A 17298-nucleotide genomic window follows, 5' to 3' on the forward strand; every position below is an offset into this window, starting at 1 on the left:
ATTCTGTCACTAGGTCTGGCCTGAGATTCTGCATTTCTAATAAGCTCCAAGGTGATATTGCTGCTGCTGGTCCACCAACCACGCTTATTGTATAGTGAGGACTTAGTCTATCCGCCCAACTAGGAATTCCCCTTGACTGTTGTATCCTTGGTCAATGATGTCTCCAGTTCTACTTGCACACCTCCAGGGACTGGAGGCTCACTACTTATAGTGGCAGTCTGGGTGCCTGTGGCTGCTGTTAACTTCTGTCATGGTCTGCAGCAATGGGGAAAAACACCCAGTCAAACATGCCAAGGCTCTGGAACATCAGAACTGCAGAAAAGAAACCTCAGCTAGAGACTTACCAGGACGGGGTCGACACTTGTTGCATGGACCGAAGCAGAGAGGATTTACTGTTCCAACTGCTTGCTCAGCACCACCCAGTTAAACAGAGAAGATTACTGGGTGGTAATCCCTCTGGTGTTCTGGTTAGTAAAGGTTTGGTGCAGTTTGTTTCCTTTCCTCAAAGCCCTGAAGCAAGCTTTTCTCTGCACTTGGGCAAGTTACGTGATTATGCCCATGGGTGAAGAAGCCACTTTCTGACTGGTGGGGGATGGAGAAGGGACTGATGCTTGAGGCTAAGCAGAAGCCGTCACACTCTCGGGCCGTGTGACACCCCTACCCTGCTGCAACAGGAGGTCTCCACCTTCTCTAGTGTTGGAGTATCCAATCCTAAATCCTCCTTCCTGGTGCCTGAAGAAGCCCTGGAAAGTGAAGAAACCCCACCCCAACACCCTTGGGGTCTCAGGGTCACATTCCCAGTGCCCTATATCCCAAGACAACCCTTGTGAAACTCAGTTGCCATGGGGTGTGGAAACCACCTAGGCCACTCCTCATTTCACCATGGAGGGGAACCCAAGCCCAGAGGTTGCATGAGTCTTTCCCAAGGTCACACGACTGGTTTGCAACCAGCTCTTCTGAAGGCCCAGAATCCTTTGATGAAGAGCTGCACAGAAGCCATGGATAGCAGCCAAATTTTGGTCACCTATAGCAGCAACTTGCAGAAAGAGGACCTTCTGGAATAATCCTGAGGGGAAGAGGAGTGTCTCAGAGAAAATCGAGGAAAGGATCCATGAGGGTTTGCCTAGGAAGGGGAGCATCATGAATCATGGTTCCTTGAAGGAGGGTGGAGGTCAGAAGGGCTTCTGCTCCAACAGACCTCCAGGGGCTGCAGTCATCTTATCCTATGTTGCCCTCTAGAGTTCTGTCTCTAGTGCAGTGCACAGCCTGTGGGGATGGGGGTGGGGGGCTGGTTAATGTAGTGGAGGATCAGAGGAGAGGTCACAGGAGGTCATGGTTAAAGGGGTTCCCAAGTCTGAATTCCTGGACCACTCTAGACCTACCCAACTAGAATCTGTATGACTGGTGTTCCCCTTCCTGGAGAAATCTCTGGGTTTAGGAACCAGCCTGGGCTCCCCAAGTCAGAGAGAAACCAGACAACTGGCCGGGGTGGGAAGTCGTGCAGGCAGGGCTAGTCCTTAGGCTGGGGAAAGGCGCCTGTCCCCCAGGAAGTGTCTCCCGGAGGTGCAGCCCCTGGAGTCTGGGGGAGCTTGGCAGCTGGGTGTGGGAGCCAAGAGGCAGCACCTGTCCCAGCCGGGCCTCACTTTCCCAGGAACTGGCCCGGCCTCGCCTTCTCCAGCTTCCTGCGCCGCTCCGGAGGTATCTCCTGCAGGTTGATACCGTGGTTGCTGGCCCTGCGGGGAGAGTGCGGCGGCCTCAGAGATCGGGAATAGGGGCTTGGGAAGGCATAGCCCAGGTCATGCTGCTTGAGGAGAGGCGGAGTCAAGCACAGGGCCACAGGCCGGGAGAAAGGCTCTCTGGGCCTGTGCCCATCCCTTGAATCGCCCAGCCTGTGGATGCCTGCTCCTCACCCCGGTTGCAGGTCCGGCGGTTTGGGGATGGGCTTGGTGAAGCCGCGTCTGCCCACCAGCCAATACGTGTCCTCGGCGCCCTTGCCCTGGGGAGACACGGGGTAGGGGAGGACTTAGGCGGGCTGGGGAGCCAGTGGGTGGATCGGGAGGTCTAAGTGGAACGGGAAAACCCCGGATCTGGCCGGGCGTAGAGAGCTGTGTCTCCCAGCCCCGGCGCGGGAAGGGGCGGCCTGGCCTCACCTTCAGCTCCGTGCGGCCTCGCATCTCAATCTGGAAGCCCTCGTCCAGAGCGCGGAGGATCCGCACGGTGCTCACGTTGACGTGGATACGGTAAGCTGGGGCAACAGGAGACCGGGTGACCTCGGAACTCACCTCTCGCCTCCCCCTCCTGCTCCTTCCCCCCTGGGCCCCGCGACCTCGGGCTCCCCGAGCTCCTGCCAACCCCCGTCACACTCACGCAACCCGGTGGACTCCATGCGCGAGGCGGTATTGACGGTGTCCCCAAACAGGCAGTACCGCGGCATGGTGAGGCCCACCACACCGGCCACGCACGGGCCTGCGGAGACGCGGGGTTGGTGGCAAGGAGGTGCTTGGGCCGAAGCTGGCGGCTGGGTGGCACCTAGGGCCTAAGGGGACTTTAGCACCCCATAATCTCCACCGGCTCCTCCAAAGAAAACACTCTCAACTAATTGCAACTACCCTAATTACAACAGAGTGCCTGGTATGCAAAGGTGGCTTCAAGACCAGCCTCTCCCCCCCTCCCGCATTTCCCTACCCCCGGAGTGTTCCTCCTATCTGGGAGATTTGGAGTCGGGCTCTGGAAGGGAGCCGGCTCCAGAGCTTGGGAGGGTGGAGAGTTACCCGAGTGCAGGCCGATGCGGATGCGCAAGGACACCTCGGGCATGTGGCGCATGCGGAAGGAGCCCACAGCGCTGAGGATGTCCAGTGCCATGTTGCCGATCTCCGCTGCGTGCCGCTGCCCATTCCGCTGGGGCAGCCCGGAGGCCACCATATAGGCGTCCCCAATTGTCTCCACCTGAGGGAAGAGGCATGAATTCAGTACCGAGCACCCCACTCCCCCAAAGTGATTATCCCTTGTCAGGAGGCTTAAACTGGGTTTAGTGCAGAGATCCTGGGCAGCCTTCAAGCTGGAGGACTGAGCCGGGGACTAGCAGAAGATACAAGGGCCGGAAGGGCTGGGAAAGAGGACTGGGCTAGTGGCCTGGGGGCTGAGCAGGGAGGGCTGGGCTGGAAGCTGGGGAACCTTGGGGAGGGCTTGTCCCCTGTACACTCCACCTTGTAGACATCGTGGGAGCCGATGATGGCATCAAAGAGTGTGTATAAATCATTGAGCAGGTCCACTACTTCGATGGGTTCACTCATGGCAGAGATGGTGGTGAAGCCCACAATGTCGCTAAAGTACAGTGTCACCTCTTCAAAATACTCAGGCTCCACAGGGGTCCCCGTCTTCAAAGCTTCAGCCACAGACCTAGGGAAGGCAGGTGGTGAGGTTACCTGGAGGCCACCCCAGTCTGGCTTGGTTCTGGCTGCCCTCCCCACCCACCTTCCCTTTCCCCACTGGCACCCACGGAGGCAACATCTGTGTGAGTAGCCGGTCTGTCTTCTGCTTTTCCAGCTCCAGCTCTTCAGTGCGCTCCCGTATCAGGTCCTCCAAGTTACTGGAGTATTGCTCCAGCATCCGCAGCATGGAGTCGATGATGTTGGTCTTCCGGCCCTTGTTGATGCTCTTGAACTAGGAGGAGGAGGAAGCTGCTGAGGTTGCTGAGAACCTCAGCGGCCAAGGCCCTCTCCTGGGGCTGTATTGTGCCTGATTCCCCCCCCCCCCCATTCACTCATTAAGCCCCTTCCAACACACCCCAGGGTGCTAAGGACTGTGTTTTTACACATTGTAGGTAGGCATACAGGAAATGGGGTCCCATGAGGTCAGCTGCTCCCAGCTGGTAGTTGACAGAGCACTGCAACCAACCCAGCCTTTGTATTCCCAGGCCAAGGGTCTTTCTGCTGCACTAGGTCAAGCACATACTTGGTTCTCAATAAATGTTGAGTTGAATTAATTATTTCTCCCACCCACAGCTCCACCTCTGGCTCTAAAGGAATATACAGCCCTGTTGTAACTCTGCTCCAATCAAAACTGCAGTCCTCAGGCTGCCCCTTAAGAAAAAGCCTTCTGGGTCAGAAATCTTGCCAGTCTGCCTTCCTGCAGCCTCTCCAGGTTGCTGAGAAGTGGCCAGCCCAACCCTTGCCCAATCCCAGCCCCTAACCAGCTCGAAGGTGCGGTCCATGGAGGGCCGAAGTTCCGGCTGCTCTGCCCAGCACTGTTTCATCAGCTGGATGCACTCCATGGGCGCCTGGTCCACGGAAACCAAGGGCCGACACAGGGGAGGGGGGTTCTGCACCCTCTGCACCACTTCTGGAGGTATGAAGGGACCATGAGAGGGGATGTGCCAGAACAGACGCTACCTCTGACTCTGGCCTCAGTGGTGAAGCTCAAGATGAGGGGGACTGGAAGGGGGTCCCCTAAATCAGAGCTTTGGTAAGTGGGGAATTGTAGTGTGGAAGTGGGGTGCTGGGAGAAACAAGGGGACCCTGAACCCTGAGAGGCAAGGGGCAGGTGGAAGTAATAGGCAAAGACTACTATTTATTACACATAAGTGAGGGTTAGCATGAATGATCAAGTAGTTTGCTGAGTCCTATAGGTGATAGGGAATATGATTTGAACCATGTCCAACTGCTCTCTTCCCATCCCCCCCACGCTGCCTCCATGGGGACCCTAAGAACCAGAGAGGAGCCTGTTCCATCCGCTGGGGAAGAAGTTTGGAGCCCAGGATCAGGACAGAGGAAACCACTGAGGTCTGGGCACCTAAGAACTGCCCTCTCCTGTCTTGCTGCTTGACTCTCCACCGCCCTGATCCTTCGGACCCCAGCTTGAAGGAAGGTGCACGTAATTAAGTCTCCGCCTTGGGCTTTCCAGAAAACAGCGACGCTGGCCTGGCCAGGTTTGCCTAACAGCGGGATGCCTAACAGCCCAAACGCCACGCGAGGGGCGGCGGTACCCTCAGGCGTCAGCTCCAGCATGGCGTAGGGGGAGCTGCGGCACACGACCTCCTGCATGATGATGCCCAGGCTGAAGACGTCGCTGGCCAAGGTTCCCCGGCGCTCCAGAGCTGGGTCGCGAAGCAGCTCCGGGGCGGTCCACAGCTGGTCTAAGGTCGGGGAAGAGAGGGCGTGGGCACGCGGAGGGCCTCGGGGGCATTGGGGACAGACACCCCAACACCACCGGCAGAAAGCCCAGGTTCACACACACTCGCCAACCCCCCAGGCGGAGTCTGGCCCGGAGGCGCGCAACTATCACCCGCGGGGGCTGCCGAAAGCCGGTCTCAGAAAAAGCCCCGCCCTCACAAACGGGTCCGCGTTAGACGACGCCCCTAGGGCACAAGCCCCGCCCCTGGCAGAGCCCCTCTGAGAGCAGACCCTGCAGCCAGGACAGAAGCTCCGCTTCTCGAGGACAAGTGCCCCCCTTTACAATGCCCCCGCCTCCCGGGTTTCACCGTCCACCCTCCTCATCTCAGAGGTCGAGAGACCTTTTCCGTAGCAGGAGTCACTTCCAGTGGACGTGGGATGGAGGGGATGAGGGAGGGAAGGACGGGCCCTTGCAATAACAGGTATCCGAGGGATGCTCCTCCGCGCCGGAAGCACCAGGGAATCCTACCCTCCGCGCTGGGAGGCTCTAGTAACACTCTCTGGGCTTCCAGTAGTCTCCCGTGGCCGTGGTCGGTGACTTTAAGCACGAATCTCCCATCCACCACACAGTTCCGGGACTTCAGTCTCCCGTGGGCCACGCCTCGGTGGTGCAGATACCTCATTCCCTGGACGGGGTGGGGTAAGTGGCAGCTTCAGCGTGCAGCTTCCCCCACCCCGCCCTCTCCTCTCTGCACCCCTCCTTCTCCACCCCCAGACCTTGATGAGGTCCAGTAGGAGGGAGGACTTGAACATCCAGTCCAGCTTTATGTCTCTCTGGGCGAGAAGGTCGTGGAGGGAGCCCCGGGCACAGTGCTCTGAGACCACAGCCAGCGTGCCTTCCCCGGGGCCCGCGGTGCCGTCTGCTCCTTCCGCCAGGAAGAGCCCCAGGTAGAGGGCCACGTTCTCGTGCCGGAGCTCCCGGAGCTGAGAGGGAGAAAGTTAACACGCATTTTCTGCCCTGGGCGCAAGGTGGGGCACGGCGGAAGGCTGTTATTCAGATCTGTTTTTGAGTATCTAGACGTGGAGGATGGGCTAAAAATGGTGAATGGAAGGTCTGTAGGGCATATCGTAGGGCCTTTGTTATACAGATAATTTCTCTCTCTGGAAAAGACAACATCTTCAAAGGCTACTCTTCAGGTACCAAGTACGGTTTAGTTTAATGTTACAGATGAAAAGACACCCTTGCCCGGGTCATCGGGATCTAGGCAGGTTCTGATTTAACAACCATGGGACTTTGAACTGTCCATGTCTTAAGTAAAACACCTCATGAAGGAGAAGCCCTGGCACCACCACCCTCCCCTTCTGATGTGACTGCCTTTGCGGGGAGAAGTTGCACTGCTTTAAAAACAAAACAAAACAAAACAAAACACTAGAAATTGCTTGAGCTGGGGAGCGGGCCCAAGGCTGCTTTGCTTGGCCACATCATTATGTTGGCTATGTCAGAGACTCCCACACTCCCCAGGTAAGTAGGGACTGAGCAGGCAAGCTGTGGTCTGGGGGAGCCATCAACAAGGCCATACCCACTCCACAGGACAGAGGCCCTCCACGACTGGGCTAGCAGTTGACTGGTGCTTTTTCTAGCTTCCCTCTGGTCTAATAAAGGGCTTATTTTCATCTTAAATGTGTGCTATTAAATGGTGATTTATTTAGTCTGCTGACCATGAAGTCATCCACTTGAGTCATTCTGCAGCTATAACCAAGAGCTTCTGGGGAGGCAATAGGGAAGGAAGCCAGGCCAAGCCTGCATGGTGTTAGGGGTAAGAGGGGAATTAAAGTTTAAAGGGCCAGCCCTGACCAGTGTGGCTCAGTTGGTTGGGCTTCATACTGCAAAGATAAAGGTAACTGGTTTGATTTCTGGTCACTGCACAGGCTTGGGTTGTAGGTTTTGACCCCCAGCCTCCCAGCTGGTGCATGTATGAGAGGCAACTGACCTTTCTCCCTTGCTTCCCGTCTCTCTAAAAATAAATAAATGCAATCTTTTAAAAAATAGAGTTAAAAAGATCAGAATAAGCCAGTTTACAGCCTCCTTGCCAACTTTCTACTTCACTCAGTATGCATCAACTAGGCCATTCTGCATGAATGACCTGACAACTGAAAACCCATTTTAAAATGTTCTATTATTCACTCAACAAACATGCATTGCTTCTCTCAAATGTTCCAGACACTGTGCTGGGTGCTGAAAACACAATGAAAGGGGCAAGAGGAAGCCTTCACTCAGCTTACAGTCTAGTAAGCAGCAGATGAGAACTAGCAGCAGATGAGAACTAATCAAGCACACAGGTGAACATACAACTACAAATGATGACAAGCACATCAAAAGAAAGAACTAGTGTTATGACAGAGCATAATGGGAAACCTGCTTTGGAGAGGAGGGGACACTTCACTGAGTCCTCCCGATCTCTCCCACATTGGGGCTACCCCTGTACCCAGCAGCAAAGAGAAGGCAGAAGAGAGAAATACGGCCTCCCCACACCCTATCCTGGGCCTAACTCTCACCTTGGAGAAGGCTGTCTTGGTTGCTGGGCGGATGGTTATATGCTGATCCCCTGGGAATTTCTTCAGCCAAACCCAGTCTCCCTGGAGCAGAAATGGGGGTAGTGAACTCAATTTCTTAAAACCCCATGATGCAAAGAGCCCTAGACCTCCCATTTCTACTGGCCCACTGCCCCAGAACATCTTCTGTGTGACAAAGAGTGTCAGGAGCCAGGGGGTTGATGTCTACTAGTCCACTTCACAGCTAGCTGCTGGGTGAGAACCCTCCCCCCCATGCCACCCCTGCCGGGTAAGAGGGGCAGAAGGCCTGAATGTCTGTCCTCACCAACCCAGATGTGCTCACCAACAACCCTATTAAATGAGACATTGCCAACACAAATGTCATTGAAGTCATAGCCCTCATCACCATTTGTTGCCATGAGCAAGCACTGTGGTGGGAGTCAGGAGTCTGGGTAGATCAAGCTTTATTATAGACTAACTGTGAAGTATAGGCAGCTCGCCTCCAGGCCCTGGGCCTCATTGACCTCAGCTGATGGTGGGGCTGGTCCATGAGCATGCGACAGGTGCAGTCACATGGGGGCCCAGGCTCACAAGGGCCTGAGCTTCTTGGTTCAAAGATCTGCTGTTGTCATCTTGAATGAACAAGGAGCCCTCAGTTTTATTTTTCCCTAGACACTGTAGCTGCCCTTGCCTGCTGATAAGGGATTTGGAAGAGAAGAGAATTTGGGGGATTTGATAGTGACCTCCAAATCATTTGGAAATAAATATGGAGACATTTTTAATTGTCACAGAAATTGAGGGCTATGTTTAGTAAACAGGGCCAGAGACAGGAGGCACTGAACATTCTTCAAGGCACAGGGTAATCCCATACAGTGAAGAATAATCTGCCCAAAATGACAATAGTGCTCCTCTGAGAAATGGTTGTGATGGCCTCTACGTGACACACTAGGAGTATCTGTACCCTCTCTGCGATGTGACACTCAGGAGCTCTAAGTCTCCTGACTAGCTGCGCTCTCTCTCAGCCCTGCCTCAATTTGTTCTCATTGCCCCCTGGTCATTCCACCCCATCAGATCTGCTGACCCCATAGTTAATGTCCTCACGCCCTTTTGTAACTTTCTCTTTGCCCCTAAAGCTTGCAATTCCTGAGTCTGGTCGGAATTGGGTGAAAATGCTGCGTAGGGCCAAAATGTGGGTCTGGCTTGAGTCAGGGGTAGCCCTGTCTGGAAAAACCCCATCCTGAACCACCCATCTCCTGGAAATGTCCTTTCTGTGACTGAGAAGTCACATCCCAGATGCCTCTCTGCTCCTACCCTTCCTGGGAGGCCTGTGCCCTTTAGTAACCAGGAAGTGGGAGGCTCCAGGAAAGTGGGTTTATCACTGAGGGGGTGGGGCCAGGGCCTCCCAGCAAGGTGCAGGGGGTGGTCTCAGTGGCCACATGAGGCTGCATGCTGGTCCCAGCATGCTCCCCACCAGTCAGGCCACCTGCCCCTGGGTCCCTGTGACTAGTCTTTGAGGAGCCCTCACCTGAATAAGAGATATGGAAAAATCCTGGGGCAGGAAGGATTACCAGATGGTTCCCTTTGAGGAATTTACGACCTCTCCCTAGATCTTCTTCTGGGGTCCTACCCCCATTTCCTAGATGCGACTCTGAGAATAGAGCTCAGCCTAGTTGGGGGCCAGGCTCACCTCGTAGAGGCCAATGCTGGAGTTGTCTGGGGGCTGGCTGGGGACGCTGCAGATGTCTGACACGCTGTGGGCAACCAGGCTTGACCGACTGCTGCCCTGGGCCACCTGGAGGGGAGGGGTCAATGCGAAGGGTCAAAACATACTCAGAGTTCTGGATATAATGAGTTCTTAGAGTTCTGTGGATTAAAGAGGGGAGAGGAAGAAATCTTAATGAGGGGAGGTGATAATGACATTACTTCCTAGGCACACAGCACTTTGTACAGTTTACAAAACAAACATTCATTTTCTTATTGGAGAGTCACGCTGCCCCAGGAGAGCAGTCAGCAAAGGGATGTCACCCTCAAAGCACACATAAGGGCACTATCTCCAGAGCTCAGGCCTGGGACTCTGCTAGAGTAGAAACAAGACCTCCTTTCCAGGTGGGGGCTAGGGTGAGGGCTAGCCCTGGCAGGGGACCAGATATACAGGGTAGGACAGCTGGTTCCTGGTTCCCAGCTTCTCCCACCTTTTGAGTACTGCCTCCTTGTGGGTGGAGGAAGGTGATGTCGTCCAGAGTCAAGATGATCTTGTTGGGGCCTGAGATCATCTGAATGTGCAGTAGCTGGTGCCTGGTAGGAAAAGGAGGTCATTTCCCCAACAGGGACCAAGGTGCACAAGAGGAGGCCAGCAAGGGGTAATGTTGACTTTGGGGAGGACAGCCATCCCCAAACCAGCCATCGCCTTGGGGCTCTGCCAGTCTTCTAGGGCCCCTTCCCCTTCCTCCTTCCAAAAAAAATCCTCCCTTCTATCTTGAGGGGACCCAGCCTGTTGTCTTTGCTGTACAGTTGCATTTCTGGCATGTGGAGAGCCAAGCTCTTCTACTTACCTCCCTTCTCTGCTCACCTCACATAATGGGCCAGGAAGGCCCCCGTAAGCCCCATTCCAACCACAAGGAGGAAGCCGATAAAGACAAGACCAGGATCCACTCCTGCAGGTGCAATGAGAGGAGGGGCACTGAGGACCACGGCGAAGGGGAGGCACCCTTTTTAGGGAAGTGTGCGGTCATGTCACATTCTGGAGGCTCCAGGAAAGGGGGTTGGGAGCCAAGAAGGGGAACTAGAGAAAGGTCATGAGTGCTACTAAGGAAGAGCATCTGGGAATTCTAGAAAGTTTTCAAGAGGGCTTTAGGGGCTCAGCAAGAGAGGGGTCCTACACAAGTCTGGGGTATGAGGAGGACCTGGAAGGGACTCAAGGAGGAGTTACAGGAAGAGTTCACTCTCTTTTACCACTTTGTGGAAGGTGCCTGGTGCCTACCCTAGTGGAGGCTGGGTGTCTGCCCTCACCTCCATTGCAGATGACGTCTGGGTCGAACCAGCAAGAGGGGTCGGGCCCAGGCCCTTGGCCCCCTCTAGGGAAATGCACTGGGGTCCCAGCAGAGTGGAAGGAGCCCCGGGTGGGGTCCAGCACGTATGTGGTGAACAGCTGATCCCCGGCCTCATCCGTGTCCAGCAGCACAAACGGGGAATCCTCGGCTCTTCCCAGGGTTCCACAGAATCCTGGGACCTGGGCATCCTGGACGTGGCGGGCCACAGCTGCTCCAGACACCCATCTGCCACCTACTGCCGCCCAAGCTCGCACCACACCCCCAGCCAACAAGAAGACTGCATCATAGATGGTGCCGAAGAGTGGGGATACCTGGGGAAGGTGAGTTCAGCGTCATGACCCATAAACAGACAGGGACTTACTGCCCTCCCTCCATCTTTTCACTGGGCCCTTCAAACCCTTCAAGCCCTTGACTGTTCTCACCTTCTACTTAGTGGTTCCTCATGTCCCTCCTTATTGTCTCTCTTGCATTGGCTATCCCACCTCTTCTCCCCACTGGCCTTCCTTCTTTCCAGGATTCTTAGACTCTTCTCACCATTGGTTAATTCTACCTCCATTACCTACACATCCTCTCTTCCTTTTCATCTTGGTTGTCCTGAATATATATTTTTAATGCCATTTCCTTCCATTCACATAAAAGCCTTCTTTCCCATATTTTGGTTAGCTTCTCTTTTCTATTTTCCTTTCTTTTCATTTCCCAAGGCCTCACCGAGCCTCTCTATTGTTCCCAGTTCCCGTCTCTCTCACTGCCAGGAAGTGTGTAAAGCACTAGGGATATGTCGGTATACGAGACAGAGTCCCTGTCTCAGGGACTCTTTCATCTACTGGGAGAGACAGAAAGGGATGTTAAGGCAATGCCATGAGTGAGGGCACAGGTAACTGAGGGAACTGTGAAGACTGGGAGGAGGGCCCCCACCCAGGCTGGGGGAAGAGGAGGAGGCTTCCAGAAGAAGTGACCATTTTTCAGGATGTGAGTCAGAATTATCTGGGGGACAGTTGAGGCAGAGAGCAGGAACAGTGTACCCAGAAGCACAGAGGTAAAAGAGAAGCCCACATTTAGGGAACCCAAAGTAGCTGGTCTGCTTGAAGTTCAAGGAAGATGGAAGAAGGAGGAAGACACCACACCTGGTAAGCTATGGGAAGAGACCTGCATTTATCCTGCAAAATAAGGCACTTGGGGGCTTTGAACAGAGGCATGACACAGTCACATTTCTGAAGTTCAGTCTGATTGTTGGGTGGAGAAAAACCTGGAGCAGGTGAATGTTGAAATAGACCATTTGGAAAATTTTGTTTTGAGATTTGGACCAAGACTTTGTGGCCTAAATCAGGGCAGTGACAGTGAGGGTGGGGAAAGGGTGAATGGATTCAAATGACCTTTAAGAAATAGGAAGTGACAGGACTTGATGTCTGGATGTTGGGGTGAAACCATTAGAGGGATCAAGGGTGACTCGCAGGGGTCTCACTTGAGCAGCTAGGCGGAAGGCTGTGCTATTGATACTCACTGAGAGCTGAAGAGGTTTTTTCACCACTTTCTCCACTCTCTCACTCCCCTCCCCTCCCATCTCCGTTCCTAATTATTCCTGTCCTCTTCTTGACTATTCCCATCATTTCTCCCCACTGGTTACTCCAAATCTGAGTGGAGGAGGCTCAGAGTGGGGAGCAGAATTGGTGGGGGATAGTTTACCCCTCTCCATGACTTATGGCCCTCTTATGTGCAACCCTTTGTGTAGGGCCCTTTTAGTAGTTAGTTTTCTGCCCACTGACATCTAAATCCCCTTCTCTCTTGGCAGTTTCTAGCCCCCACTTTACGAATGGGGTGGGTCTAGATGGTCTGAACTGGGACTCTGGGTTCTCAGGGAAGCCTGGGTATTAGCTAGTTCCAGGGAATAAACTGTGGATCTAAATGATCATTGAAGCTCCTGGCTCCACCTAGGGACCTTTCTGCTTCTCACAAGACGTCAAGGCTTTCAGAAAGTTCAAACCATCAGATGAACCCCCAGAGGGAATACCTCTGAAATGGGCATGGAGGTCGGATCTGCATCCTCCCTCCATCCTGCTCTCTTAAGAACACAACATGTTTACTATAGACCGTGTGTTGTGGTGGTGCTGGAAGCGGGTTTACTTTGGAGTAGACTGCCAAAGACATTGTAGTGTAGGGTTTGGGGTTTACTCCTTGGAGCTGGTCTTGAGACATCTCATTGCAGTCCCTCTGAACTAATCTCAGTACACTAAGATGCCCAGAGCAAGCAAGACCAGAGCTGCTTGCTAGTTATTCTCTCCCTATGCCGTACTCCTCCCTCCCATGGCCTCCAGCCTCTTCATTTCATGACTCTATCCACTTCTCTCCACATTGCCTCCAGCCTCTTTCCCTTCTTTGGCTATTTTCTTTCTTCCCCACTCTCCTTCCTTCTTCTGTCTTCCCTGGTCCCTCTACCTGCTGCAGATTAAGGTCAGGGGGCAGCTCCTGGTGCTCTTGGGCCTTGCGCAGGCTGTCCAGCACGCTGCCTCCAGGGGGACAGTGGCGTGTGAGAGTGAGAACGGCATCGTGGGCTCTGCGAAGCTGTGAGTTGTTGGCCAGCACGGTCAAGGCCTCTGGGCCTGGAGACAAGGCGTAGTGGAGCGTGTCAAAGGGCAGAAAGACCAGGGAGCCATCGGCCAGGCCCAGCTCCTCAGCAGCCTCCAGTAGGCAGCGCTGTTCCTCGCCGCCCAACAGCACAGAGTGCATTACCATGATCACTGCTGTGGACACAGAGACTCCGCTCACTGATTCGCCCCGGGGCCAGCGGGACTGCCAATCTCCCCGCCGCTGCGGGAAGCCTACCTCTGACTCTGGGCCCGTGCTGGACCCTCCTCAGGGCTTCCCGGGCTCCAGATCGGTCGGCAGGCTCCATGGCAGTCACCAGGGCAACCGGCAGACCCCGGGTCCTGAGTGCAGTGGCTAGTGAGCGTCCCGCCTCCACCCACAGATCCTGGGGGGCGGTCACCAGGGCCACGCGTGCCCAGCGGAACTCGCGAAGGAGGGCATAGAGGGCGTCCGCGGCTGGTGTCACTGCGGGGGCCGTCGTGCCCGCAGCCCGTGTCCCGGGGCAGCCCCAGGGCACCAGCGCGACCCCCGCCTCTTGGGCCAGGAGCTCTGCGGGCCGGCAGGCTGCAGGGTTCACGGGACCCACGAGACCAGAGACGCGGGACAGCGCGGAGGACACAGCCCCCAGCGAGCCTGGCGTCCGGCAAGGCTCCGGCAGCAGCAAGACCTCGAAGCGGGGGCCGCGTTCCAGGGCTGGGTCATGCCTCAGGCGGTTGGCGGCCAGGTGGACAGCCAGGTCCGGACGGGCACGGGCGAAGATGGGGTCGCAGGCCCAGGGGCCTAACACCCCTACTCTGAATACCTCGGGGAGGGCAGAAGGCAGCAGGAGCAGCAGCAGCAGCAGCAGCAGCCGGAGCTGAGGCTGGGGCCAGGGTAGCACCCGGGACAGCCTGGGAGGGGATAGAGCCCACCGCGCAGGGGCGCAGAGCCGGGGATCCCCAAGGCCGCTCGCGAGGACAGTCCAAGTGGTCATTGCTGGCTTCTGTGAGCATAAACAGAGCTGGAAGAACGTTGAGATTCCCTCCCCCTCAAGTCTCTCGGGCCTTTCTCCGCAACCACCAGTTTCTTAAAACCCAATTAACCTGTGGTGTATCTCCACTTTCTCTCCTCAGGCTTGAAAACCATGATGGGGGCCTAGGGCATGGTTTAGAAACCCACCACATTCCCCTCCCCTTTGGCTTCCTGTTCCCCCCTTGTCTATCCCTCTCCTCTAGTCAGAGCCTCAGAGCCCTCGAAGGGCTAGAGGGGACAGGTCCACCCCCTGCTTAGAGAAGCTGGGTGAGGAAAGGAACCCGAGACCATGTGGAGGGGCCTTTGCCACTCACCTGAGAATATCTCACCTGAGAGTATGGGGCTTGGGCTCCGGCCCAGGGCCGAGGTGAGGGGTCACACGCCCTCCCACAAGTCTCCTTTGCTGGCCCAGGGCCGGGATGTGGGAACAGCTGGTGGGAGCCCTTAATCTATCTAAGCTGATTAAGGCCCCTAAATCAGGCAGGGAGGAGCTGGTGGAGGATGGAGCTCTGGGGTAGTATCTGTCCTGGCTTCCAGGCAGCCAGTCAGATTCTCTCCCCACCCCCATCTCTCCTAACACCTCCAGCATGGAAGCCACCGCAGGTCCTCTTTTCAGGCTGCTGCTGTCACACTACCCTGCTCAGCCTGAAAAGTGACAAAACTGTGCTCACGGACACCTGTGGGTGCTCAGTCCTGGGGTGGGAGTTCTCTCAGTTCCGTTGACTCCAATCTTTTTTCTGTTTTGCCAGCCAAGTCCAAGCCCATCCTTTGGCTGACGAAGTCTATACCCCAGAGACTAAACCCAAACCAGTCTGCCTATCTTCTCTCGCCTACCCACACATGATTCTCTGACATCTACATCTCCACACCTAGAAAACCATTAGTCTGGCCTTGGGAAGGCAGAATCCCAGGAGATAATGGAAAGAGCTCTGGTCTTGGGCAGATCTAGGTACAAATTCCTCTTTCCTGACTTTGTGACCTTAGAAAAATTGCTTAATATCTTGGAGGTTTGTGTGACAATGAATATAATTGCCTAGATGACAAAAATAATCAAGACAATTTTAAAGAAGAATGATGGACTACTTGCCCTACCATATATCAAAATTTATTACAAAGCTATAATAAAGACACTATAGTATTGGTTCAGAGATAAACAAATAGACCAATGAGACAGAATAGAGAGCACTGATAAAAAAAAAAAACAGGAAAAAGAAAAAAGGAGAGATTATGTATGAAGAAATGGACATTTCTTACTAATGGGAAAAGAATAGGTTATCCCACAGATGGAGCTGATTAGTTAGCCGTACGGGAGGGGGAGGGAGGAGGTAGGGTTAGATCTCCATCTCACACTATACAAAATCAATTTCACATTAAAAACATATATAAAAACACCCCGGCTGGTGCGACCACATGGATTGAGCAAAGGCCTGCGAACCAAAGTGTTGCTGGTTTGATTCCCATCAGAGAACATGCCTGGGTTGCAGGCCAGGTCCCCAGGTTGGGGAGTATGAGAGGCAACCACACACTGATGTTTCTCTCCCTCTCCTCCTCTCTCTAAAAATAAATAACATCTTTTGAAAAAAGTAAAAAATAAAATAAAATGAAAACAAGTGAGGTAAAATGTTAACACTAAGTAAATCTGGGTAAAGGCTATGAGAATGTTCTTTGTACTATTTCCATTTTTGCAAACTTTTGTAAGTTTTAAATTATTTCCAAGTGAAAACATTAGTTTAAAAACTTATATAAAAAAGACTATTTGGCTCTGGTGGGGTAGCTCAATTGGTTAGAGCATCTTCCTGATACACCAAGGTTGAGGGTTCGATCCTCAGCCAGGGCACAATACAAGAATCAACAAATGAATGCATAAATAAGTGGAACAACAAATCTCTCTCTCTCTCCCTCTCTCTCCTTCTCCTTTCTTCTCTCTCTAAAATCAATACATTAAAAAAAACTTAGAGATTACCTATATCAGTTCAAGGTAGGAAAGGATTTCTTAAACAAAACACATAAAGTACAAACCATAATGGAAAAGATTGATAAATTTGAAGACATAAAAATTAAATTTTCTGGTCAAAAAACATATCATGAAGAAAAGGCATAAGCCAAAGACAAGAAGACTATATTTGCAAAACATTAATAAAAGGTTAGTAGCCAAAACATATATGATATGAAAAAGACAACCCTAATGGGAAAAATGGGTAAAGGATAGGAATAGGCAAATCATGAGAAAAGCCTAAGGAAATACAGCCAACCTCATTAAATAATCAAGAAAGTTCAAAACAAAATGATGATCTACTATTAATATTCATCAGGTGGCAGAAATGAAGTGTGACAGTAGCAAATGTTGGGGTGGACAGGAGAAAACACAAACCCTACGTATACACTGGCGACAGTGGTGTAACTGGTGGGCTGTCTGGCAGTGCTTCGTAGAGTTGAAGCAATTCTGCTTATAGGAACTACCGCAGAAAAACTAACATTTATTTGTGAACTTGAATAAGAAGTCATTCATTCACTCAAAAAACATTAATTGAATCTCTACTATTTGACAGGCACTGTTCTAGGCTCTGGGGATACACATTTAAAAGAGTGTTGAAATCTCAAGGGATTTTATGTATGCTTGAAATATTTTATAATTTTAAAAATTAACATTTCTAGGAGAACTTCCGGCAAGATGGAGGAATAGGTGGTCGCACCGTACCTCCTCGTACAACCAAGATTAGAAAACCAATAATTTACAACAATAATTTACTATCAGAATAACACCCAGATCCGGCAGAGGATTTATCTGAATGGAAGTCGGGCAGCCAAGAAGTTGAAGTAGACGCGTTCATCCAGACTGGTAGGAGAAGACGAGCCGGGCGGGCGAGCGGGCCTGGCTCGGGTCGGCGGCGCGCAGAGGTCGGGGGAAGGTTTGGCGCGAAATCGGCGCAAAAGCCATCGGGCGCGTAAGAAGGCAGCGGTGATCCCTGAGTACGCAAGCTGCGGCTGGC

The 17298-nt window shown here is 53.3% G+C and overlaps 1 protein-coding gene across 8 annotated transcripts; it reads right to left on the reverse strand.

Moving 5' to 3' along the window:
• Positions 1-253: 253 nt before the first annotated feature.
• GUCY2D (guanylate cyclase 2D, retinal) lies at positions 254-14814 on the reverse strand. Of its 8 annotated transcripts, none has more exons than XM_036033033.1 (20): positions 14638-14814; positions 13535-14279; positions 13148-13452; positions 10674-11025; positions 10234-10318; positions 9857-9959; positions 9352-9456; positions 7668-7748; positions 5889-6095; positions 5641-5797; positions 4985-5134; positions 4193-4341; positions 3500-3663; positions 3207-3399; positions 2772-2946; positions 2368-2529; positions 2151-2245; positions 1911-1996; positions 1624-1733; positions 254-1066 (listed from the first exon to the last, which is right to left on the reverse strand). In XM_036033033.1, exons 2-19 carry the CDS (start codon positions 14268-14270, stop codon positions 1640-1642), a joined length of 3399 nt encoding a protein of 1132 aa, XP_035888926.1. In that variant the 5' UTR covers positions 14271-14279; positions 14638-14814; the 3' UTR covers positions 254-1066; positions 1624-1639. The 8 variants fall into 8 exon arrangements, with proteins under 8 accessions (XP_035888926.1, XP_035888927.1, XP_035888929.1 ...); XM_036033034.1 differs by having other exon boundaries at positions 13535-14297; XM_036033036.1 differs by lacking the exon at positions 14638-14814 and having other exon boundaries at positions 13148-13449; positions 13535-14616.
• Positions 14815-17298: the final 2484 nt, after the last annotated feature.

The sequence above is a fragment of the Phyllostomus discolor genome, chromosome 8, assembly GCF_004126475.2.
Source record: "Phyllostomus discolor isolate MPI-MPIP mPhyDis1 chromosome 8, mPhyDis1.pri.v3, whole genome shotgun sequence".
Classification (NCBI taxonomy): domain Eukaryota; kingdom Metazoa; phylum Chordata; class Mammalia; order Chiroptera; family Phyllostomidae; genus Phyllostomus; species Phyllostomus discolor.